The 25,158-nt window shown below is 41.1% G+C and overlaps 1 protein-coding gene across 1 annotated transcript; it reads right to left on the reverse strand.

Moving 5' to 3' along the window:
* Window positions 1–169: 169 nt before the first annotated feature.
* On the reverse strand, window positions 170–17,831 carry LOC115176135 (sal-like protein 3). Its single transcript, XM_029735971.1, has 4 exons — window positions 16,119–17,831; window positions 2,496–5,624; window positions 1,987–2,330; window positions 170–1,826 (listed from the first exon to the last, which is right to left on the reverse strand). The coding sequence occupies exons 1-4, from the start codon at window positions 16,198–16,200 to the stop codon at window positions 1,386–1,388; spliced, it is 3,996 nt and encodes a 1,331-aa protein (XP_029591831.1). The 5' UTR covers window positions 16,201–17,831; the 3' UTR covers window positions 170–1,385.
* Window positions 17,832–25,158: the final 7,327 nt, after the last annotated feature.

Genomic DNA, 25,158 nt, shown 5'->3' on the forward strand with positions numbered 1-25,158 from the left:
TAAGTAAATATACAGTAGAATGAGAAAGAGGTATATAAAAAAGGATAGTCTATTTGACACTTTTTTTCTTTTTTTTTTTACTTCATCTAATCTCATCACAACCTTCTAACCCCTTTTGAAAGAAACCAGGAATCCAGCCTGAAAATAAATAAATAATAACAACAGCAAATGTAGAGAAGGAGACCAGTCAAACACGTGACCTGTTCTCTCTTTTTTTTATTGGAGAAGGATTTGATTGAGTGGATGAGGTTGTACTCAGATGAGTAGCATAAGAGGCCGTACCAGAGGGCCAATTCTGCAAATAGTAGGAGTGGTACGCTGAAAACAATTAAAACCATTTGTGATAGACAACTCAGTCAAAGGTTAACGATAAGTCACAGACAAAACGTCTCGTTTAAAAAGTGCATTCACAAACATGACAAATACTCTCAAAGGATGTCTATTTTCATGTGATACAAAATATGCATACCTGTTATAGAGTTGTCTGTATTTCCATACACGTATTTCTTTCAAATGACTTTTTTTTTTAAAAAGGTTAAAAGCAGGTTTGTGATAATAGCAGCTTCAGATATCTCAGCTTCTTCCCAGTGCACCAAACATGTTACACATAGTCTTGGCTGGATATCCAAATAAAACTTCACAATGTGTCTCTGTTGTACAACTGAAATGACATGTTGTCTTTATTAAAAGAGATATTTATAAATGAAGTCTGCAGTTTAGAAAAAAAAGGATCAATAAAATGCTGGGGCCATTAAATATATTTTCTTATACCCGCTTTTTTTGTCAATATCATAAATACTAAAGACACAGGACAATATTATAAGACAATGCTGGGAGACTAAATGTAAAGATTAAAATAGTTGAAACATTTTTTCAAGTTTTCTACTTCATGAGAAAAAATTGTAGGCGAGCACAGTAACACCATAAATCCAATTTACTTCAGTCCCTTGCTCTTTGTGAGCAAACATAAACATTAGCCAAACAGCAGCTAGTCAGTCTATGCACATATAAGAGCTCGCTCAGCTTCATTTTAGTCCTTGCCCATCACAATTGAGTCAAGATATTACTTTTCAAAAATAATCCTTAAAAGCAGTCAAACATACTGATAGAAACCAATAAGTACCATGCAAATCTTGCAAGACGACATATTCTCAAACAAGAGACAAAGTATTCTTCGTACGAGCGAAATATCAATGAGGGGTGAATGGGCGAAAGGCAAAGACCTCTAACCAATACTAAATATTATATTTCAAAAACCAAACCAAGAAAAACGTAATCTGTACATAATATAGTACATAAGAGTTCAAACTGGATTAGCAGTTTCTTTCCTTTTCGTAAGACTCTTGTCTTTCCTTAAAGTCTTTTCCTTAATAATAATAAAGTCCTTAATTGATCCCAATCTCTTTATTTTCCTCCATAAATCGAGCGAAGGGGCGTCTAGCCCCAACCTCCAGAACTGTCTTATCCAGCCCAGTCATGGGAGGGCTGCTACTGGCATTCACCCGGTCCATACGGTCCATACCTCCTGACATGGCCCCTAGCGAGGTCATACCTCCTCCACCCAGGCTGACAGGCAACTGGGGGATGCCTCCGTTCTGGATGACGGAGATCTCGTTGTTCTTCATGGCCAGGCCGTTGGTGATGGCGGCAGCATACTGGTTCCAGAAGCCAGGGTCTACGTTCATGGCCCTCGCCGCCAGGTCCTTCTGAAACATCTCGCTAAACTTCATGGCGTCCCCGCCCAGCAAGGCCATGGGGTTCTCCACGGAGAGACGGCGTCCACGACGGGCTGGCGCATTGTTCCACATGTGGGTGCCCATGTGCACCTGCATTCAGTCAACAGGAAACACAGGAACAGACATTATTATTCAAGAGCCTCTGGTCTTTTTTCATATTCTTTATATAACTTTCTTTTTGTAGCAGACAAATGTACCCTTTTTCTTATACTTTAAATGCATATTATTATTATTATATTCTCTCTCATACCTTCAGGTTGCCTTTAGTGGTGAAGGCCCTTCCACAGATCGAGCAGCCAAATGGTTTTTCTCCTGTGTGTGTGCGCTCATGGATCTGCAGGGCACTAGCTGAGGAGAAGTTCTTCCCACAGTTGTGGCAGTTGTGCTGCTTGGGGGTGCGACGGGGAGTTGGCGGGGCCAGCATGGGGGTGATACTGGGGCTCATGTTGGTCTGGGGTGCAGAAGCGGGCACTTGGATGCCCACAGGCATGTAAGGACCATCATTCAGGGACATGGGCTTGCTGTGCCTGTGCCCATTCATCTCCATTTTGATCATGTTGGATGCTGTGTTTAGCAAGCTAGAGTTGCTCAGACCTAGAGAGAGAAAACAAAAAGAGGATATGTTTAGTTGGGAGAACAGAGACATGTGTTATTCAAATGACACATGTGGAACACCATGTTTTTAGACATTTCAGGTATCATTCAATTAAATTGCGATTTGTAAATGAACTATATCAAAGTCAGGATCATTGAATATACCTCTATCTCTGCTCAGGAACATCATGTTGAAGTGGTTCTCCTCCTTGATGAAGTGCCTGCTAGGCTGGGTTATGCTAGCAGTCAGGTCCAATGCCCCATTACCTTCAGACACAGGTGCCGGGGAATCTGACTTCTCAGATTTCACTGTAGCCATCCCGTTGTTCTCCTGCCCCTCTGCTGCAGTGCTGCTGTTATGGTTGAGTGTGGCTGGGGACTTGGATCGATGACTCTCAGGGTGACTATGAGCAGGGGAGATGGGCTGCATGGACCCTGAGGACTCAGATAGTGCTGGGCTTCCCACACTCTGGCCTTCCAGGTCCCCCGAGGCATACAGCGAGTCATTGTTGAAGAAGTCGTTCTCCCCTCCAAACCCACCACCGTTCTGCATGGGCTTCAGCCCGAACGAGCGGCTCATATTGACAGAGGAGTCGATCATCTTCATCTGGTTTTCCAGAGCAGCGATGCTGGAGATGACAGAGGTAGGTGGGGAGCGACCAGGGGACATTCCTGAATATGGATGGAGAGGTTTGGATGGGTCCATCATCTCTTCTCCTTCTTTCAGCTCTGCTTCGTCCTCCATAGCTGCCTCCATCTCATCTAGTAGCTCATCATCATAGTTGCTCATGGCGTCTAAGCTCTTCTCGTCAAAGGAGAGGTCGGTGTCCATCTCCTGGAGAGACTCAGGCAGCGGGGTGTTGGGGATCTGGCCTCCCATGTGCATGCGGATGTGCTGCTGCAGGACCACAGCGTTCGTGAACTTCTTCTGGCAGATGGGGCAGGAGTGTTGGACCCGGAGAGGGGGCTTGGAACGATGGACCCCAAAGTGCGTTTTCAGATTGCCCTTGGTGGTGAACGCTCGGCCGCAGACCTTACATTTGAAAGGCCTTTCTCCCGTGTGAATGCGGTAGTGCATCTTAAGGGCACTCTGGCAGCTGAGCACACGGTGACAGATGACACACTGGTTGGGGTCGGTCATCTTCTTGTCGATGTTCTCCACCAGCTGCTGCAGCTTTGAGGTCTCGGACGTTTGCATAGAGTCCAGAAGGCCGCCGAACGGAAACTTGGCCTTGAACTGATCAGAGATCATGGGGAGGATTGGATGGGAGACAGAGGGGGCAATGATGGGTTCAGTACAGCTGCTAGTGGATGTGGTCGCGGTGACTGTGGTGGCGAGGACCACTTGAGTAACGGTGGGGGTCTTGTTCTCACCAGGCCTGGAAGTGGGGAGGTTTGGGGGTAGGTGGATGCCCTCTGGTTTCAGAATGGGAGGCATGTCGCCCCCTAAGTTGGGCTGCGGAGACCGTGAGGTGGTGATCATGCCTGCTTCTGTGAAGAGGTTAGGTGACAGTGAGGCACATTCGCTGGAGGGTGGGGAGGGCCTCTGGGGTGATCTGCTAAGGGGAGTGATGCTCGGGGAATCACCGTAGCCTCCCATCATGCTGGGGAGAGTTGGGGGGAACTGGAGCCCGGCTGAGGTGGGGACTGTGGGGAGAACAGGTTTGCTGTCCAGCCAGGTGGTCACCGGCTTCTCTGGGGGGAAGGACATACCATACGGAATGCCTGAGCTGGTCGGCACGTTATCCAGGTATTCTGGCACGGGATAAGGGTTCATCTGGACATGCGGGTACTTCTCCTTGTGCCTCTGGAAGTGGACCTTCAGATTGCCCTTGGTGGAGAACCGGTTTCCGCAGATGTTGCACTTGAAGGGCCGTTCGCCGGTGTGAGAGCGCAGGTGGATCTGCAGGGCACTGTCACTGCCAAACACCTTGGCACAGAACCTACACTTATGCTTGAAAAAGGGGTCCTCGGAGCTGGGCTTGGTGTCGAAGACGGACACGTTGGGGGGCTTTCCCTTGCGGTGCCTCATCATTGCGGAGAGTGGGTCAAGTGCATTGGCAGTGGCAGCTATACTGGCTAGCGGGTTTGGGAAGATGACACTGCTAGATGAACTGTGAGGTATCAGTGGTAGATTGGAGGGACTGGTGCTCAGGAGGCTGTTGTGGCCTAGTGAAGGGGGGCTGCTGGAATTCCTTGGCAGAGCTGTAATGCTGCTGCTCATGCCTCCTCCAGCAGCGGATCCAGCTCCGCTGCTGCTGTGTGTGATTGAAGTCATGCAGGAAGGCAGTAGAGATGACAGCACATTACCACTGGATGGAGGGAAAGAGGAGTTTGCTGAGGTGGTGTTGGGCATCGAAAAATTTGACTGCTGATTACTACTTTGCTGGGCATGGGAGAAGAGGGGCCCATCTATAGCAGAGGTGAGGGAGGAGGAGGAGGAGCTCAGGCTGTTTAGCGGTGAGGGCAACCTGATGGGCAACTGGTGGACAGGGGGAGTGATGAAGTTGTGTAACTGCTGGAGTTGGTTGGAGGATGACGGCCCCTGGGAGCCAGCAACTGTGTTGTGGTGGTGGTGGTGGTGGTTCTGGGCCAGCTGGGCGACGGAGGGCTGCCTTTGCATCAACGCCACCTGACTGCGGATCTGTTCGATCAGTTGGAGTTGGTGGATCTGTTGCTGTTGCAGCGCCATCAGCTGGTCCAGGATCATGGGGATGGCCAAGGGGGAGACCCCGCTGCCGGCCACCGCGGCACAAACACTCTGGGAGAACTGAGCCACTGCCACGCTGGTGCTGTGTAGTGTCTCCAGAGTGACGTTGGTGCTCGGCATGCTGTAGCTCTTCACAGAGGATGGGGCAGGATCGCTAAGCTGAGGTAGAGCACCATCTGGCTCTGGGGAGGCGTCACTCACTTCGAGGTCCACCAGTTTCTCAAGAGACAGCTCCATGGGCTCGTCCTCCTTGTCCAGGACACTGCCCCCCTCCAGGGCTAACTCTGCGCCCTCATCGTCCTCACCGGGGCTGTGGCTGCTGCCCTCTCCAGCGTCCTCACTGTCTGCCTGGTCACTATGGCAGCTTGGTGAGGGCGATGGCTCTGCAGGATACTCCTGGGAGGGTTCTGTTTCGTTTTCATTTACTATGAGCACCAGGGGGTTCTTGATGCAGCTCGTCAAGTGTTCGCAGAAATCGGACCACTTGAAGAACTCGGCGCAACACTTCTCACACACGTGGGTCTCCTCGCTCCCACTACGGCTCTCATTCCCACTGTCTGAGTCATCCAGCACTTCTCCTGTGGCTGAGGATAGAAGGGGGAGGGAGAAAGTCAGAGTGATGGGAGGGAGACAAAAAAGGAGAATTAATGAATAAATAATCAATAGAATTTCAACACATATTCTGCAGAGCAGTTCTGCAAAGATTTAACCTTTAATACATTTTTTTTATTTCTTTAACGTGACCAAAATCAATATTATTTTCTTTTCTTTTACTCTGAACAAATTGCCCTAGTTCACCAATTCTCAAGACCCAGTTTTGCACATTCGAGCCCTCTCAATAGAGCCCAGCTAATAATTTTCTTTGTGCAATCCATCAAATTATGAGGGCCTATCAATTGTGGATACTGCCGCTTAATGAAATTCCATAGAAGCTATTGATTTCCAATATTTCATACAATTCACAGCTGCCTCGTCTGTTGGGTACAAATCAGGTCTTTGATGGGCCCATTAGGATTCTCCTATGCTATCAAGCCTCGTCATTTCCACCTGAATTTCAAATGCCTGAGCCTCTTAATTTAGCATTGCTAAGGTCATGCATAAGCCCTGCATCTAAAGTGAATAAATAAATGCAACCTTCAGCAACTGCTTGTGACTAGCTGCAATGCAATGTGGAGGCCTAGTGTATTCTACTTTGAGAGACATTTATAGAATATGTTTCAAATTAAAATGGTTGAGAATTGTTGTTGCTATTGTTGTTTATTTCTCACAGAATGTACTGGGAAATTTTACCCATAATGTAAATGAGGATGCGAGCCCAAAATATTTTAATTACCGAAAATTGTGCCCTTATGACATCTTTTGAAATGAGAAACATTCTCTTTTGAAAGAAGAAACATGCAGCTTTTGTTACTCAGTTAGGTTTGTTCATCTTTCTTCCACTCTCTCCCTTTTTGAAATGAGACTCAACAAATTACATGCTAGTGCCATGGCAGCAGTCTCTGATTAGTTACACATGTTTAATCACAGTTGTAAGGAGCCACTTCCTCTTCCGCATACTGCTGCCAAGTGCCAAGAAAGCAAGTATGTTCACCCGATCATGGTCCTAATTCACACCTGATCAAACCATGAATACATGCCGCCTTATCTGTTTATTTTATCTCATGTTCAAGTGGATGCATGGCTGTGTGTGTGTGTGTGTGGGGGGGGGGGGGGGGGGGGGGCAGTGTCTTAATTATTCCCATAGTGGGAGCTTGCTACTCTCCTACATGGAAAACTGCCATGACTGCTTTACTTCAGAGACCCCAGCCACTATGACTTGACACCCATAGACACGTAATTAGAACAGCAAGGAAATGTACAGAGGTTTTCTTGCTCCTTCTACTCGGAAACATAATTTGCTTGTTTTGAAGTGCTTAACATGTGTATAAAAAAAAATCACAAGGAGAGAAATAGTGGGTGTGGATGTGAGTGAAACCTTTGAAAACATAAAATGGTCAAATGTAATGACATGGACCACCTTTTAGGTTGCTATGGTTCAGTGGTTTCTTTCAACCTGAAAATGCATTTCAAGACTATTTATTTTCAATTAGTATATTATCACAATCAGTGAATTATGTAATTTAATGTGTGTGTGTGTATATATGTATATGTAAGTGAAAATAATAATACAACTTTAAATATTAGCATCAAATTTAACTAAGATAGTTAATTGTATGATAATTTGCTAAAGAAAATAAATCAAACAGATCCACTTCAAATACTTTTTCACCCAGTAACAGGGAGTGAAGATATTAAAGTAATATTCCCACACTAACCCTAACCTTAGTTAAAGAGTGTTTTAAAACATAATTCAAAATGCCATCCCAGGGAGTCATGTTAATATTGTGTGTGTGTGTGTGTGTGTGTGTGCGTGAGAGAGAGATAATAGGTTATTTTAGGTGCTTATGTATGAGCATGTTTGCTTGTGAGGGCAAAGGAACAAACACAGGTGAAATGAAAATCAAAGCAAAACCATACATGGCACTTCTCCAGGGAATCACTCAGCCACAAGTCAACAAATGGGAGGACATACTAGGACACATGCGGTGTTGATGCTTGCAGTTAAGGGTTACATTTGGACTAGTATGGGGTCTGGTTCAGGTGGCATTTTTTTTTTTTCAATTTTTTTTCCCAAATGTCAGAACATACATATGACTGTCTTCCACCCCCCCCAAAAAATGTGTCCTCCTTTTTACTATTTAGACAAAAGTTGTGGCCATGGCCAAAATAGGCTGTTGATGAGGGTGTACTATACAGGTGTTACTGGGTCACACACACCAACAACATGAATATAAACTACGTACCTTTTCATTTCCATAAATTATCCCTCTTTTCTCTCCAAATCAATCCAAACGTTTTACATTTTACAGTCTACAGTGGTACGTTCAACATGCAGAAAACATAGGTTCTCTCAATGTTGCTCTATGCTTCAGTTCATTTCGAAGGGCACAACATCGCCGACCTGTATCACGGCCTTCGTGACGCCTACGTGTCAGTTTAATGAGTCATTAGTGAAATAATTCAGCACTCTTCCTGTAATTTCTGGCCAACGGGATGACTACACTACACCATCAGGGTCCGGTGTCTTTAACTTAATTAATAATCAACAGAAAGGCTTTTGGAAAGGCTATTAGCTCGTCCCCAGGAACACGCTGGGGGCAGAGTGACGCCAGTGGCAGGCATTATTTGATTTCTTCCTGTATGGTGTGACACAATGGCATAAATTAAGATATAGAAAATTAAGTTAACGATATGACAACAAACATAACGTGCAGTGGAAGCCAGGCATGAAAGAATTGCGCAAAGTTCATACAGTATTTTTCTGAAATTGTGCCTTTAGTGGTCTACATACATTATTTTTAGTAGTATAGGCTACACAGCTTCCATTTGCACAAATGTACCTACGTATACATTATGTGAAATAGTTATTAACTTCACACGACACCAATACAAAACTATGAAAAGAGCAAGTTATTGGAAATAGCAATGCCACGTGATTGAAGGCCGAAATCCCCTTAGCCGATCAACGGACACACAGGCTCATTTCCATAATTTAGGGTGAAAGGTCAGTGTTCTCAATGAGTAGCCATTGTTATAAACCGATTTTAGTTATTAGTATTTATTATAGCAGTTATTAATGTCAGTCTCTCATTTCATTCATACAATTTGCTTTGTAAGCGAGTGCCTTTGTTGGCCTATGCCCAAACACACAACATAAACGTTGATGAATAGTGATTTGAGTATTTTAATATCTGTTATCTAGATCTAAGAATTTCGGTGATTTTTTTTTGCATGTTCAAGATGAATACAAACTAATCTATTGAGAATTATCCTTATAGTGAGATTACTGTAAGTGATTGAATTTGAAGGGAAATTATTTGAGGATGTGGATATCACATACTGTACATTTCATTGCATTCCAACAGCGTTAAGTTGTAGCCCCAATTCTGGCCATGTCCTTCTGTTCAGAACAATTATATGAACAAGAATTAGAAATTGAGGTGTCACTACTTTTCAACAATCCCTTTCTTTGCCACAATGTGTTGGTCTACATAGATTTGTCATAGAAACATATCACCACATTCATTTATTTATTTATTTTACTTTGTGAACTGATTGAAATCATATGTGTATCATCCATATCCCTATTGCTAAAATAAAAGCAAATGACAGTAGTATAATGCCAATATTCAATATATATATTTATTTTGGTTTAGTAGGCCTACAGTCTGGAATGTACAGTTTGTTACATAGGAATATCATTTCATGACTAACATTGTGAAGGGTATCGCTGTCTTACTGAGGTAACTAGAGACTTCTTTCTGGGAAGATAAGCATTTGATTTTGGGGTTGATTTTCTCATTCCGTTACAAATATGTGGTAAATGAAACATTATTTTTAGAGATACAAATGAACTGTACTTTTCTAGAGGAAGTATAATACACAAGACGTAGGTTGTTCTTTAGGCTCTATGCGGCTGAGGCTAGATCTTGTTTAGTGTGTGTGTGTGTGTGTGTGGGGGGGTGTATTGATTTTCTTATAGCATGAGAAAGGAAGGCATTAGAAAATCCAATGCGGTTTTCATTTCTTTAAGAGTTCCTTTACTCAAATGCAAATATGAAGCTCAACACAATCAATAGGGGGATTGTGAGACTTTGAATCATTGTATCCACTATCTTGCTCAGCAATCTTCGGCATGCTAACTGAAACTGCTAATCTGATCGCTAATATCAAACGAGGTATTCATGCTCTCTACTGATTCTGTGAAAGCCACTGAGCAATGTATTCAGCAAATTATTGAGCAATTACAAACTCTCCGTTCTTAAAGGTCCAATGCAGCCGTTTTTATCTTAATATCAAATCTTTTCTGGGTAACAATTAAGTACCTTACTGTGATTGTTTTCAATTAAAATTGTCAAAAATAAACTAAAATAGATTAATAGCAAAGAGCAATTTTCCAAGCAAGAATTGTTCTAGGACTCTGTGAGTGGCCTGAGTGGGGAGGGGAAAACTGAAAACGAACTGTTATTGGCAGAGAGGTTAGGAACTCTCTTTCTTATTGGTCTTAATCTCCAAATCTCCATCCCACCAAAACAGCCTGAAAGTTCAGGTGGTCTTTTCAAAACAGCTCTTACACTAAAATAGCATTATCATAATTTTCAAAATGTCACAGTATTATTCCAACCTGATAGTGTGGAAATATAAATAAAATCATGGTTTTGACTGCACTGGGCCTTTAACAATTTCCAGATTCACGAACAGCGGGGAAAACGCACATGCCACCCCTTCACCTCAAACACACACCCACCCACACAGATGTGTGAGGTACAGTCATACATGCAAACACCCGCACGCACGCACACACACTTGCAATTCATATAAACTCCATAATCATGCAAAATAAATAAAAAGCACCTAAAAGCTTTGAAAATATTTGTTTATTATACAAGTCACAAAAGCTTTTTACTCAGGAAATTACATTATCTAATTTAAATGCTTCTCCTTCGCCTAAACAAACACTGTTTCTTATGATATCACATGCTTGATGACATGATAGCATCGCCTGAACCCTCTACCAAGCACTTCCACTTAGGTCCGAGTTTAGCCTTAATCTCACATCCCCGGACTCGCCAACTCCTCTTCCCCTTTAAAAAGCATTTTTCTCAAACCATTTAGGAGAGCTTAGGATCTTTAAAAGAGAGATGAATCCCTATAGGTCCAGCCCAAGCTGTGAGAGAGGGGGGTGAGGAGGAGGGCAAATAAGGATGCCTGCTGGTTTTAAGAATGTTGGAATTCCTGTACGAATTACTTTTTTCCATTGCATTATTTTGCATTATTTTTCTCATGATCTCCCCCCCATTTCCCTGTGTTACTTTTACATTCCGTCTACCCTTTTTATTTTATACTACAACTGTCCCGTCAAAGTGGCTAGGGAGCAAAATGCCAGCCCTCCATAACACACACAGCTGTGACTATCCCTGCTGCCTCCTTCCAAGACAGAGCCGGTGGTGATGATGTATGTACCGGTATGCCACATCTCAAACAGCTCCTCTCTCGGATATTCCCACCAGCACCGTCACACACATCCCCATCCGCACCTGCAGAGCAGTCCCCCACCAAGCAGAGCTCTCTATTTCACAGGCCTGGCCCTCACGCAGAGTGGTACAGTAATATCCTATCCTCTCTAACAGAGGGGCCTTTGTCACTGCATGCAGATGTGGCCCTAGCCCAAACATTAACGATTTGTTTGTGTAAGCGTATGCAATACATTATTCAATGACGGCGCTCTCTCTGGATGATTGTTTGTCACATGAAGTTGGTGAGTTCCTCTTCATCAAGGGGAATTATATTTATTGTGTGTTTTTTAAGTGCTAGGGGTTGTAATTAAAAGACAGTCATATTGGGGTTCCATCTTCTTGGAAACATATTTGGCATGGCAGTGTGGGTGGTCCAGAAGCTTCCACCGAAATGGTGAGAGAGGATTAAAACAAAAGCCAAACAAAGCCTCACTGAAGGGGAAGTGGGGATACAGCCCATGTTGTCACTGCTATCAGGATGTTCCCTCGCTATATATCATCTTTCCTTTATCCCTTTCTTAATTCCATCCATCCACTTCAATATGTTTTCCCTCTCTCGTTTCGCTCGTTCATTTGCAAATGTTTAAGTGTTAGCAGACACCCTAACACTGCGTCACTTAGAGAGGTTTGACATTATGAATGGTTGGAGAGGATTCACTTTAAATAGTTGTATTTTTAGTTAAATTGTGTGTGTGTGTGTGTGTGTGTGTGTGTGTGTGTGTGTGTGTGTGTGTGTGTGTGTGTGTGTGTGTGTGTGTGTGTGTGTGTGTGTGTGTGTGTGCTCCCTCACCCCTGGGGAAAGAGCTCTAAAGGGACTAGATGCAGAGGTAACAGCATTGAGATGAAAGCCTGTCACTGTTAACACTGTCTAGGACAGGGGTAAGCTGCGCTGCCAAGGTCAATGGGACAGATGTTCTAATTGCATTATGAGCTTGACATCGAGCCGCAGCCCCCTGGCAGGGCGAGGTGGGCAAAGGTTAAGTCAGCCAGCTCTATCAAAGCACTTCTAACCAGCCAACTTCAGGGCAAGTGGCTGGGAGGCCTGGGGGGTGAGAGTGGGGGGAGTGGGGGGGAGGCCAGGCCAGACCAGGCCAGACAGAGGCTTGTTGGCACTGCATGCGATTCTACCTTTTCAGGGCCACCACACAATAGGGCCCTAAAGTGTTACATTGGACAACCATGTAAACTCCCCACAAAAGCCCTAAGCACAAAAAAGGTCAAATCAAGGTGGGATTTAAATATCTGATAAATCCCAATTAGACGCAGGCGAGAGCAACAGCATCATATCTGAATTGCAGAACCAGGAACCCAAAAAGACGTTACATAAAAATAGAAGACTGGATTCATCCAATAACCTTTAGAAAAACATCTACTATGGTGTTTTTTTTTATTCTATGAATACTTGATGCTATAGGTATAGCATCTCGTTGCAGTAGGCCTATGTCCACTTGCTGTGTTGTGACAGAGGTTACACACAATCAGCCAGGTCAGCGACTAACAGAATGGATGTTAAGTCCTAACAGTGTACTGAAAGAGGATTGGACCCTCTGAATTCCTTTTGTACAAAATACACAATTTTTCCTTCAGGCACGGTAAGCAATAGTGTTGTCTGTAGCTGTACAGCGGCAATACGTGAACTGATCACAGTCACATCATAAGTTTTGTCTGACATAAAGTGGTATCGCTACTTTAGGTCGTATCGTTGGAAATACTGCATTGTAGGGTATCTTATCGAATGGTCTATCACTGCCTTTTGTCCGAAGCTTGAGAAGACTTCTCTCAGTGAAGCACAGTCCGTCCTGACAACAAGCAAGTCAGTGCGTTCTTCCAACATTAGAAAGGATCATCCATAGCAATCGACATCAACTTCAAATGTTAAGCAGTATGGCGTCGGTAGTTCTCACACAGCAATCATGTATGGCGTGTGGTCTGTGTGTCTACATGTGTGTAAGTGTGTACGTGTGTGTGTGCATCTCTACATACACATGTCTATGAGCGAGTGTAGCCGTGTCTGCAGCCAGGTCACCCATGATACAAGTCAGTATTGAAATCTGCCGTTTGAGAAACATGGATGAAGGTCTAATTCTGACGTGAGACTCTGAGCTGGTAGCAGCTTGATCCACAGACTATGTTCATCGTCATCTCTTTTCAAAAGTAAAGACTTATAAGACAGAAGGAGAGAGGCATTCCACTCAAATCTATTTGCCCTAAGAGGAAAACATCCAAACCAACATAACTGAAGAGGGCTTTCTCATTGACACAGCTGTTTGATATGAGAGGATATGTGACTTCTTCTTGAACAGGCCCATGACAGTAGTCTCTTAAGTATGCGTCACATCGAGTACTTCTTTTCTCTTCCTATTGAATTTGTTGGAAAATACTGATTTCCTTCCTTCCTCCTACTCACATAAACCTCCCTTATAGTTAACGAGGATCATCTTCAAATGATTTTTTTCCTTTATAAGGTTATTATTACCCTCTAAAACACAATAGATGACATATGACAATCAGAACCACGCTGTTCTCAGCATATATGCCTGTAATCAATAGATGCCATTTTACTATTTTACTATCCCTGGTTCTTGACATATACAAGAGAATGTATTACTAACCTGATATACAGATTATACTTTAATGCTGGCTTTACTCTTGCAATTCATTGCTATAATAAACCAACAAGTGAGGCAAGTGTGATGTATTGTCCAATCAGCTTAGCTAGCTACATTACATTTTGTGACACTGACTGCCCTATTCATGTGTAACACATGGCATGGTATGATAAGACAATGCATAAATAAATGAATCACAACCCATGAGCTCAGCATTGTGACTCGATCACCCTAAAATGTTCATATGGAAATAAGACTGTCATTTGTCCCTAGGGATGACATCACACTTTTTCTATTTTACAGGATCAGTACAATGGATGCTGTATGTGCTGGTCAGCGATGGTTCAAGATAATGACAGTTATTTGTCGAGAATACCACGTAAGCTGTATGGATAGTCAATAAGGAATGCTGACTAACACATTACACTCTTCCTCGATCTAATAGAAAGAGGGAAAATAATATGTTGGTAATTTCAGAATGCTGTTAAAATGACTAGAAAATGCCTTTGGATTGCGTTAGAAATTTTGGACGTCACCCATGGGCACAGTGGACAAACACTATTTCAGCACAAGAACAAAAAGAAAGAGGTATTATAAATTATAAAATGAATAAGACCTATTGCATTAAACTTAAATAATTTATATTATTTTTAAGTTATATAGGAACTTTTGCAAGCTTCAGATACTTAAATTGTTTTACAAATAATTATGTAGCTAGATCACGATTCCTGAAATGTAAAATAAATAACAAAACAAACAAAGTAAAATATTGAATGAATCTTTACTGAATAACGAATCATAGACAATTACCCATTTATGAATTTACATGTGCATTAGACTACATTATAGACAAATCACGGGAGCCTGACGTAAAACGCTATCGAAGATTTGTATTCGATTTAAAAGGTTTGTTCAACATTAATATACGGAGGAACATTTTTTATTTTGATTTAAAAAATGTCCGGATAGGTTCTAAAAACAAACTGACATGCATTTTCGTTGTGTGTGCTTTGGGTGAAGATTTCACTTTAGTTTTCTAATTAAAAGCTTTTACACTCTTCAAGCGCATGCAGCACAGATTACTAGAAAAGTGACCCCTTTCACACGGCTAACCCTGTCAACTGATCGTGTAGACATTGGGAACTATAGGAAACAAACCAAGTGTGATACATTTATGTGAGGGAGTAAACAAAAACATTTCCATGACAAAACATGCTATTCACTTAAGCTATCGCAGAATATGCAACCCGCTCCTTTGAATGCCAGGATAGGCATCGACACTGGAAAATAACCTACCGTCTGCCAACATAAAGGAATAAAAAAGACTATGTATTGTCCTCTTTTATGACGAAAATGTTATACAATGTATTGATGTAAATACTTTCTCAAATTCCGAAGGCATAAATATGACGTAGAGCGTGGTATGTTCAACATAATTACATTGCTTGCTATTTTAAATGTTTACATCTTGTGTGTGTGTGTGTGTGTGCCACTGTGTGTGTCTGTGTGTATGTCTCAGAGAGAGAGAGAGAGAGAGAGAGAGAGAGAGAGAGAGAGAGAGAGAGACATAGATCCTCACAAACTGATGAGGTTGCATTTAAAGAAAACACATTTTTGATTAATATAATATTTGAACGCATATTAAAATAGTTTCAAACTGTATAGTTTCTTGATACGAAAACTATCGGAGTTTCTTATGAACCATACTCTGAAACTGATAGCTCACTAGCACTCGTATAACGCAGGAGGAAATGTATTTGCATGTAAAAACTAAGACACGTATAAAATTGTGTTGTGGGTGTTATCGAATTAACACTGTTAAATGCCAACTTGAGGCCATTGCATTTGCTTGTGTTATGTTGCTTTGTTAGCTAAAATCACAACCAACAACGGTAGGCTATTAAAAGTGTCTTCAAAAGTGTTTTTGATAGTAGCTTAATGTGCTCTGAATAAAGATTTAAATGTCACCAAATGACTATCTTGTAGTTAAACAGGTAGGCTAGTTATTGGATTAAGTAAATAAAGAGTTCCCAACCCTTTTTGGAGGTTGCGTTGGGTTTCACAACATGATGAAACCGGTGGAAGCGATAAGGAGAGCTATAAGCATAAGCAAAGCAAACCATAAGCAAAGTTTCGCAGGGACCACGACATATAGGTGTACGAACACATTCTATTTTAAGTCAAATGACCGAAATTATAAAGTTTTTAAAAACATTGCCTTTTCAACACAAATTATGTCCCGGTCAAGAGCATGAACAGATGCCTGCTTGCATTCGGAGAAAACAATACATTTGTTAGACTTTTACATGCGTATAAAAAGATTGTCCCACCCGCGCATAGACGCATGACTTACCATTTTCGGACACCACCCCGGCTATTGTGGGATCCTCGTCCGACTTGAGATGCTGTGGCTTCGCTTGCTTGCGACGGGACATGCTGCTGATACGCTGCGAGATGTTTCTGCTTTTTGCAGATACATCAGCAGCGACCGAATGAAAAAAAATGTTCACAAATAGTCTGGTTGCAAAAATTACGCGAATTAGCTGGTGTTGCTGTTGCGTGGATTGCGCATGTCGGTATATAATTATGATAGTGAATAATGCATTGCGATTAATGGTACTGTGTGAGGGGGATTGGCTGAAGTCCAGCGGACACACACTGGATATGGTAATGAGGGACAGACTAAGCAATTAGCTGCTTCACTCTCAGACTATCTGTCTCTCTTCTCTAGCTATCCACCTCCTCCAACAACACACAAAATCTCGCTTGTTACGCCCAGCATTCAGGGGGGTCTACGTCGCGGAAGGTCAGCTTTTCTCCTTTTCTACGGAGCTTTGTTTCACTACTACTGGAGATTCATTGATGCAATTCTTTTCTTGCGTGTATCCCATACTCCAGCCATGCTTTTAACTAGTATGTTCCACTTGGGTTGTGAACTTGTGATCATTTAGATAACGGAATTCGAACAGCTTGCCTCAATGCTCATACTTTCCATACATATTTTCTTCCATCTTATTTAGGCTAGATAACTTTTGGCCCACGACTGAGTACGTCCCCTGAATGTGGCTGTGTGCATCTGAAAGTGTTTTTAATGTCCCTGAAGTGGTTCAGTCTTTTTTATCTTCATATAATTGACAGCATCTTCATAAAAAAAAAAACTCCTTGCCGATGGACATCAGTCGCGGAAACCCGCTAGAAGCGGATGGGACGGATAAAGTTTTTGAGGATGGTTGTGAGTTGTTCCCAGTCCGCCTTGATGATGCAATTCCGTTGTAAAGGGGAATTGTAAAAGTTCGGTTTGATTGCCAGTGGATAAGCAAGGAACATACTCGTTCGAATTGCCACTCAAAGTTTGTTGTGCGTCTCCTCAGAATCGGCGCGCCCTGTCGGAGTTATGAAGTATGAAATAGTTCCTTGTCTCTATACGCACCTAATCGTTTGTATAATGAGCGTTTATAAAAAGAAAAAAGAAAATACACCTCAACTGGCGCTGGGTGGCTAGATGTGCTCTTCCCCCTCGTGGTGCTTTGCTCCCGGCTGCGCGTTTGTCTCGAGCTGCTCTCCAAAGTCCCCTCTCTCTTCCGCCAGTTGCTCGCCAAAGACCCCGGTCCTTTCCAAAGAGATTTAGATTTTTTTTTCTGATCGATCTACGTTCTCATATGTCGGACATGAAAGTCGTTTTCGACTTCACTTGACGGTCCGTAACAGGAGCACTGCTCGGGAGGTTTGATGTAGCCGTTGTTGCCCTCGCCTTTAGCTCCGTGTGTGGGGACTGCGCTGTGTGTGAGAGAGTTAAACCTTGGGCTAGGTTCAGCCCATTGCGTTGAGCGACCGCTAGGATGTACCACACCGTTACAGTTCAAGTCATAAGCTTCACACTAGCCTATGGATTCCACGAAGGAGCGATTTGATATCATATAGACATATGTTTCCAAATATGAACCATCGGAATCATCGGTTTGTCTAAGGTGTAGTAAATAAAATGGATCTAAAAATGGTTCTGACTTTATGCATATCTGATTAGATTTCGTTTCCCTGTAGCTTTTAACATGAATTTATTGCGAACGATTTGCTCTATATTTTATCATATAGGCCTAGTGTTTTATTTTAATAAAATGTACATAATGTGGAAGAAAACATTGGAAACAAAAATGTTGACACCAAGAGTTAATTTGTATTTCATTGTATATTTGACTCTGGTGATGCTGTGCTGGAGGCCTACTTCCTTTTGATACAGTATTAATTAAAAGATATATATCCACAAAAAGCATTTATTTGCAGCAGTCTACAATTACATGTTTGGTGTGTAACGTGTTTTAGTTCAGTTTCAGTTCAAGATAGGCTGTAACAAACAACCAATGTATTTTCATCTGTGAAATAATATTGCCTGTTTTTTTCTCTCTTCCTCGGTGTTCTCCTGTATTAAATAAACATGCCCTGGCTACATTTTTCTTGCAAATTGTGATTTTCATTGTAGCCTAGTAGCCTACTTTGCAAGGGTGGGACTTGGGGCGATGGGGAGGGGTTCATTCGGAGGAAGGGCTGTATGAGTGACAAACACCTGTGTTGCCATATTTTGTCAATCTCTGTATGGTTTACGTCCAACATTTTTCAATTCGATTTTGAAAATTCAAATTGTTTTAATCACATAGAAAACAGTAAATAATAATTAATTTAGTTATTTTTCATATCATAGTAGACTATCAGTTTGTTTCTCTTCCCTAATGCAGAAACGAACACGAATTAACATTTCCCCGTCGTGCATTGATGCCATTCTAACACCTGAATATGTCCTTACTGTGAAATTCTATATAGCCCTTTAAATATACCCCCCCCCAAAAAAAACAATTACATCAATAAAGTGCAGTTTTCCTATCGTCCCTAAATCAAACAGCTGCCTATAAGCCAAATGCAAATTATCTGATCATGTAGGTTAATATCTTAACATATGTCAGTTAACCTAAGAATTAAGATTATAAGTGACATTCTTAGTTTATCGTTTAATTTCCTGTAGTGCACCTTGTTAGGGGATCCTCTGGGTTTGCTTTCAAGATAGGCCTACCGCTGAGTGTTTTTCATTGCATTGGACTGGGTCTTTTCCCCTATGTCTAACATGTAGCGAGATACATTTCCATTGACAACAAGGTCATCCAATGAGCAAATTTGTAAGAAATTCCATCATCCCCTTAGAAGTTATGTCCAAAAGGATGTTATTATCTGGTATTAATAGAGGCAGCCCTGGGAAGACAAAATCAGCTATTGATAATTGCAAGGAGTATACCGCAGCTACTGTATCGATCGGCGTGTCCTCCATTCCCCTGGTATAGAGAGATAAGAAGACAGACTCTTTAGAGCAATATCATTTATTTTGACCTATCTGCTTGCTACAGACTTATGATGAATAGCTAGAGTGGCTAAAGTCCTTTATCACAAAAGTTGCTCCTTGATATAATATCGATTCTTTATAACTAGCTTGCCACACAAAAATCAAACTGTCCACTTGGCCATCATCATCAATATCATCACAAAGGCAGAGGAATGAAGATCCCCTGTGCCTTCTAAAAGGAGCTCTCACAATCTCCTCTCTAATCTTTACTTCGCTGATGATGAAAGGAAAAGAAAAGAGACAAAATGCTATTTAATCCTGTACACACACACCTTGTGTGTAAGGAAGACACAATTCGATCAGTAGTATTGTGGACTGGAGAGGCTTATGTTGAAATTGTTAATTCATTTTACGTGCGTTTTTGATTGATGTATCCTGTTGGCGCGCGCGTCTCATCTCCCGTCTCCAAAAACGTCAATCTCCAAAGATGACAACACTGTTCTAGTTCAAACCTACCGTAACCTTCTGTCAGTTTCACCTGCGTGAGACTAGCACTGTGGGAGGCACTTGCCAAGTGACTTGGTCCACCGATTCATCACGTTAAAATAACTAATACTCTGGGCCTCCCGCCCAATCCTTCACTCCAAAACGCCATTCCTGCTACCATTCTTATGGACGCAGTTATGGCCAGTTATGGCGTTTTCTTTAGAGATTGAGTTGGATATTTATTAAAGGGAGCATCAGGGTTGATAAATGTGTAGCTTAGTTTGCATTGGATTAAACATATGGAGATTTAATCAATAACGCGAATAGCCTACCAAACGCATGCATAAAATATAAGTATAACTATTTTGTAAACCTAATATGGGAAATCAAACTATTAGCATAATGATGACTGTATTAGGCCAACAATAAAATGTTTGTTGCATATAAGCTATTAACGGTGCACTCTGTCTGTATCCGCTCCTTGAGGGCGAGTGCACTGGTAAAAGGGAGGGAGAGAACGAGGGAAACAAGAAACACGTAATCACCCAAATAACCGTTTTAGTCCTTTCCCCCTGGATTTGTGTCTTAAGGTAAGAACAGGGCACTTCTACTGCTGGTACTGTATTGTTAACATAAAATGTACCGGCTGAGTTTTATTCCATACTCTTTCCAAACACCCTGCGCTGAACAGATAGCCTACAGTATATACTTCAAAGGATACTCGGGAGGCCACGAGACTGTTACAATGGGACTTGAAGGTAAAGTGTTGCTTTACAGTCGTAGTTGTAAAGGGGAGGTAGCCTATTGCATGCATAGTGATGAATAAGAAAAATAAAGTAATCTTCGTCATTTATCCTATATAGAGGTGTGTTAACAGAAACGTGTTTGTATAGGGAGGTCATTTATCTGTTGGAGGTAATACATCATAATTAATCACGGTATTTTGAGGCAAATATCCGAAGTAGTCAATGTTTCTTTATTTCTGTGAATGACACCATGCGTAGTCGTTCATGTCTCTTGAGCATATTTGCTAAAGCACAGAAAGATTTCCCATTGCTGCGACTTGTGTTATTGTGACTTCTAATCTGATAGGAATCGTTTTACAAGACACCTCCAGCACCAATGCGCATAGTTTTGTCTGGGGCTAAACATTTCATCTTAGGCCACAGCTGTGAAGTAAGTTGTCTTGCTGGTCTTTGTTTCTGATATGTAGATGAAATAGATTACAATATCCAATACATAGATTACAGTGGTCCTTTTTATTAAATGCTTTTGTATTTGTTCTTTGCCATCCTCTTTTGTGGATGTATTATATTACAGACCCATACCAGTTCATGTCATTGTACTCCAAATGTATTTGTTTATGTTTAAATCTGTGGTTAATGTTTCATTTTGAGGACACCACACCACAACACCAGCTCTCACAGGCTCACATCAGAATTAGACGTTCATCCCCAAACGTGAAATTTCGAAGTTGTTCTAAAAGTCAAATTTCGAAGTGTTTAAGGTTAAGTTCAGGAATTACCTCAAAGGTTAGGCATTAACTCCGAATGGTTAATTAAAGTTTGGGATAGGGCTTAAAACTAAAATATCAAAAACAACTTTCTAATCAGAGTCAGATGCTTAGTCATCTGCCATCCCCATCCACAAAGCCCTAGCAAAACCGAAACCTACTTGAAGGTAACAGCACTCACTGATGCCCCTAGTGGCAGGCTTCCACGTCCTCTCCTGACATGGATGGAAGTCGAATACTGACTTGTATCATGGGTGACCTGGCTGTGCATGCAAGGTACACAGACACACACAAGCATATATATATACAGACTGCTCACATTTGTTGTTACCCCTTCCACAAAAAACAAAGGATGCACAATTTTCTCTGAAATAAATTGAAACTGACAAAAGTAATTGCCATCCACCATTGTGTATTTAACAGAAATCAGACTTTGCTTTAGATTTTTTTTATTCAACATATTGTAAATAATAAAACAAAATGAAAATTGCATGGACAAAAATGATGGGACCCTTAACCTAATATTTTGTTGCACAACCCTTAGATGCAATCACACATTTTCTGTAGCTCTCAATGAGACTTCTACACCTGTTAACAGTGTCGTGTCTTTGGCATCATTAAAACTGAAGACATCTTTATCAAATAACTCTCTGTAATTATAATTACGCGATTAAACTGATTAATCGTGTAACTGTAATTAACTAGGAAGTCGGGGCACCAAGGAACATTTTCAGATTACAAAGTTATCATTTTCCTAATATAACTTTCAGATATCATAATATCTGATCCATGAGTCCTCTGATTAATGATGTATTCGTTTACCTCGTCAGTCTCATTCCAAACGTTGTAAATTGTTAGTTATCTGCACGAACCCAGTCTTCACTATGAGTCATTCATACATCAATTGTCTTAAAATCATTTATTTACTAACTAAGTAATTCACAGAAATGCATAAAACAGTAGATATGGTTACAAGGAAATGATAGGAGAATGTGCCCTAGTGGGCTAAACCGGCATGGCGGCTTGTTAGACAAAAGGGTTGATAATTATAACAATTTAAATGCTAATCCTTTGCACATGATCGCTCACTCATTCGAGAACAATTGCAATCAATATATATATTTACGCTCAGTGTGTCGTCGGGATCTTTGTTGAAAAGTTCGTTCTGTTGGAGAGTTTGTCCTCGAATTCTCTCTCTCTCTCTCTCTCGGTTAGAATGGATATTTCAAAGTGACATTCATTAACCTGTTAGGGCTAGGGGGCAGTATTTACACGGCTGGATAAAAAACGTACCCGATTTAATCTGGTTACTACTCCTGCCCAGTAACTAGAATATGCATATAATTATTGGCTTTGGATAGAAAACACCCTAAAGTTTCTAAAACTGTTTGAATGGTGTCTATCGTTTTTTTACGAGAAAAATGGCATAAAAATTGATTTTAAACAGCGGTTGACATGCTTCGAAGTACGGTAATGGAATATTTAGAATTTTTTTGTCACGAAATGCGCCGTGCTCGTAACCCTTATTTACCCTTTCGGATAGTGTCTTGAACGCACAAACAAAACGCCGCTAGTTGGATATAACAATGGATTATTTGGGACCAAACCAACATTTGTTATTGAAGTAGAAGTCCTGGGAGTGTATTCTGACGAAGACAGCAAAGGTAATAACATTTTTCTTATAGTAAATCTGACTTTGGTGAATGCTAAACTTGCTCGTCCCACCTACTCAACAGCCAGTGGAATCCCGTGGCGCGATATTCAAATACCTTAGAAATGCTATTACTTCAATTTCTCAAACATATGACTATTTTACACCATTTTAAAGACAAGACTCTCGTTAATCTAACCACACTGTCCGATTTCAAAAAGGCTTTACAACGAAAGCAAAACATTAGATTATGTCAGCAGAGTACCCAGCCAGAAATAATCAGACACCCATTTTTCAAGCTAGCATATAATGTCACAAAAACCAAAACCACAGCTAAATGCAGCACTAACCTTTGATGATCTTCATCAGATGACACTCCTAGGACATTATGTTATACAATACATGCATGTTTTGTTCAATCAAGTTCATATTTATATTAAAAAAACAGCTTTTTACATTAGCATGTGACGTTCAGAACTAGCATACCCACCGCAAACTTCCGGTGAATTTACTACATTTCTCACGATAAACGTTCACCAAAAACATAACAATTATTTTAAGAATTATAGATACAGAACTCCTTTATGCAATCGCGGTGTCCGATTTTAAAATAGCTTTTCGGCAAAAGCACATTTTGCAATATTCTGAGTAGATAGCTCGCCATCACGGGCTAGCTATTTTGACACCCACCAAGTTTGGCACTCACCAAACTCAGATTTACTATAAGAAAAATTGGATTACCTTTGCTGTTCTTCGTCAGAATGCACTCCCAGGACTTCTACTTCATCCACAGTTGTTTTGGTTCAAAATAATCCATAGTTATCCTGTTGAGGCCAGGGGGCAGGATCTTATCCCGGTATTGGGATTCATTGTCATGTGACCATGGCGGGGAATTCAAAACTGCAAGAGTAATCATTTCAAATAATCAAATAATCAACTATTTTCCTCCATTTGAAAGATATATCTCCTAAATCTAACCACGCTGTCCGATTTTCAGAGGCTTTACGGAGAATGCATAAAGTTAGGTTATGTGAGGAGAGTACATTGACAATAGCTGCGTGTAATGTTTAGCCAATTCAAAGAAGGGCATCAACAGACAGAAAACTAGCTAGAATTATGCACTTACCTTTGACAATCTGCATCAGATGACACTCATAGGACATTATGTTAGACAATACATGCATTTTTAGTTCCATCAAGTTCATATTTATATCCAAAAACAGCATTTACAGTCACGGTGAAATTCAGAATTTTTTTCGGCTCGAATGCTCCCAGTGAATCCAGCATTACAAATCACGGAATTACTATTCGAAAACATTGGTAAATTATAATATTGTCATTCAAAGAATAATATATTGTCATCTCGTAATTGCTACCGAATGGCCAGATCTCAAAATAACTTTACTGGGAAATCACATTTTGCTATAAACTGGGTACTATGCTAACAACATAAGCTAAGCTATAAGCTAAGCTAAGCTATGCCGTTAGCATTAGCATCATCTAATATCGATAATAACATTCTAAATATCCCCTTACCTTTGATTATCTCCATCAGAAGGCGCTGCCAGCGATCCCAGGTCCAGAACAAATGTGGTTTCTTTTGATAAAGTTCATAATTTATGTCCAAATAGTTAGCGTTCAGTAGGCTCCCACAAAATGAGGTGGGCAGTGTAAAGTCACGCCGAAAAGCTAAAAAAAACCTAGTAAATAATCTATTTATGTTTGTTCAAACATGTCAAACGTTGTTTAGCATTAATCTTTTGGTCCATTTTTAACGTGAAACATCAGTAAACATCAGTAATATTTTCACACAACCTATCAAGTGTCTAGAATAAACGATTATGACAAAGACACTCTTCTCAGATTCATGCGCAGGCGCAAAAAATGAAGTGATGACGTGTCAATTTGTAAGCATTCTAATTCGGTCTGTATTCATGACAGATGCTTCCAACAACTTTTTAAAGATCGTTGACATCTAGTGGAAGCAGTAGGAGTTGCGAACTGAATCCTTTCTCACTGTGGTATCTTTAAAACAATGACACTAAATAGTACAGTCACAAAATTCTCATTTTTTTAAATCTATTTTTCACAGGTTTTTGCCTGCAATATGAGTTTTGTTATACTTACAGACACCATTCAAACTGTTTTAGAAAATTCAGAGTGTTTTCTATCCGAATGTGTTAATAATATGCATATCCTAGCTTCTGAGTTGGTGTAGGAGGCAGTTAAAAATGGGCACATATTTTTTTCAAAATTCTCAATACTGCCCCCGTGGCCCGTAGAGGTTATGTTCAAATATCCTCTGTTTTGTTCTTGCGTTCAAGACACTATCCGAACGGTGACGCGCGGATGCGTATCGTGACAAAAAAATTCTAAATATTCCATTACCGTACTTCGAAGCATGTCAAACGCTGTTT

The sequence above is a fragment of the Salmo trutta genome, chromosome 3 (genome assembly GCF_901001165.1).
Source record: "Salmo trutta chromosome 3, fSalTru1.1, whole genome shotgun sequence".
In the NCBI taxonomy this organism is placed as follows: Eukaryota; Metazoa; Chordata; class Actinopteri; order Salmoniformes; family Salmonidae; genus Salmo; species Salmo trutta.

Bases quoted from the DNA above. Each gene is read 5' to 3' on its own strand.
- LOC115176135 (XM_029735971.1), bottom strand. From the start codon at position 16,200: ATGTCCCGTCGCAAGCAAGCGAAGCCACAGCATCTCAAGTCGGACGAG. The intron at 5,625-16,118 runs GTAAGTCATGCG...TTCTATCCTCAG, and splicing joins CGGGGTGGTGTCCGAAAATG to CCACAGGAGAAGTGCTGGAT. The intron at 1,827-1,986 runs GTATGAGAGAGA...GACTGAATGCAG, and splicing joins CCACTAAAGGCAACCTGAAG to GTGCACATGGGCACCCACAT.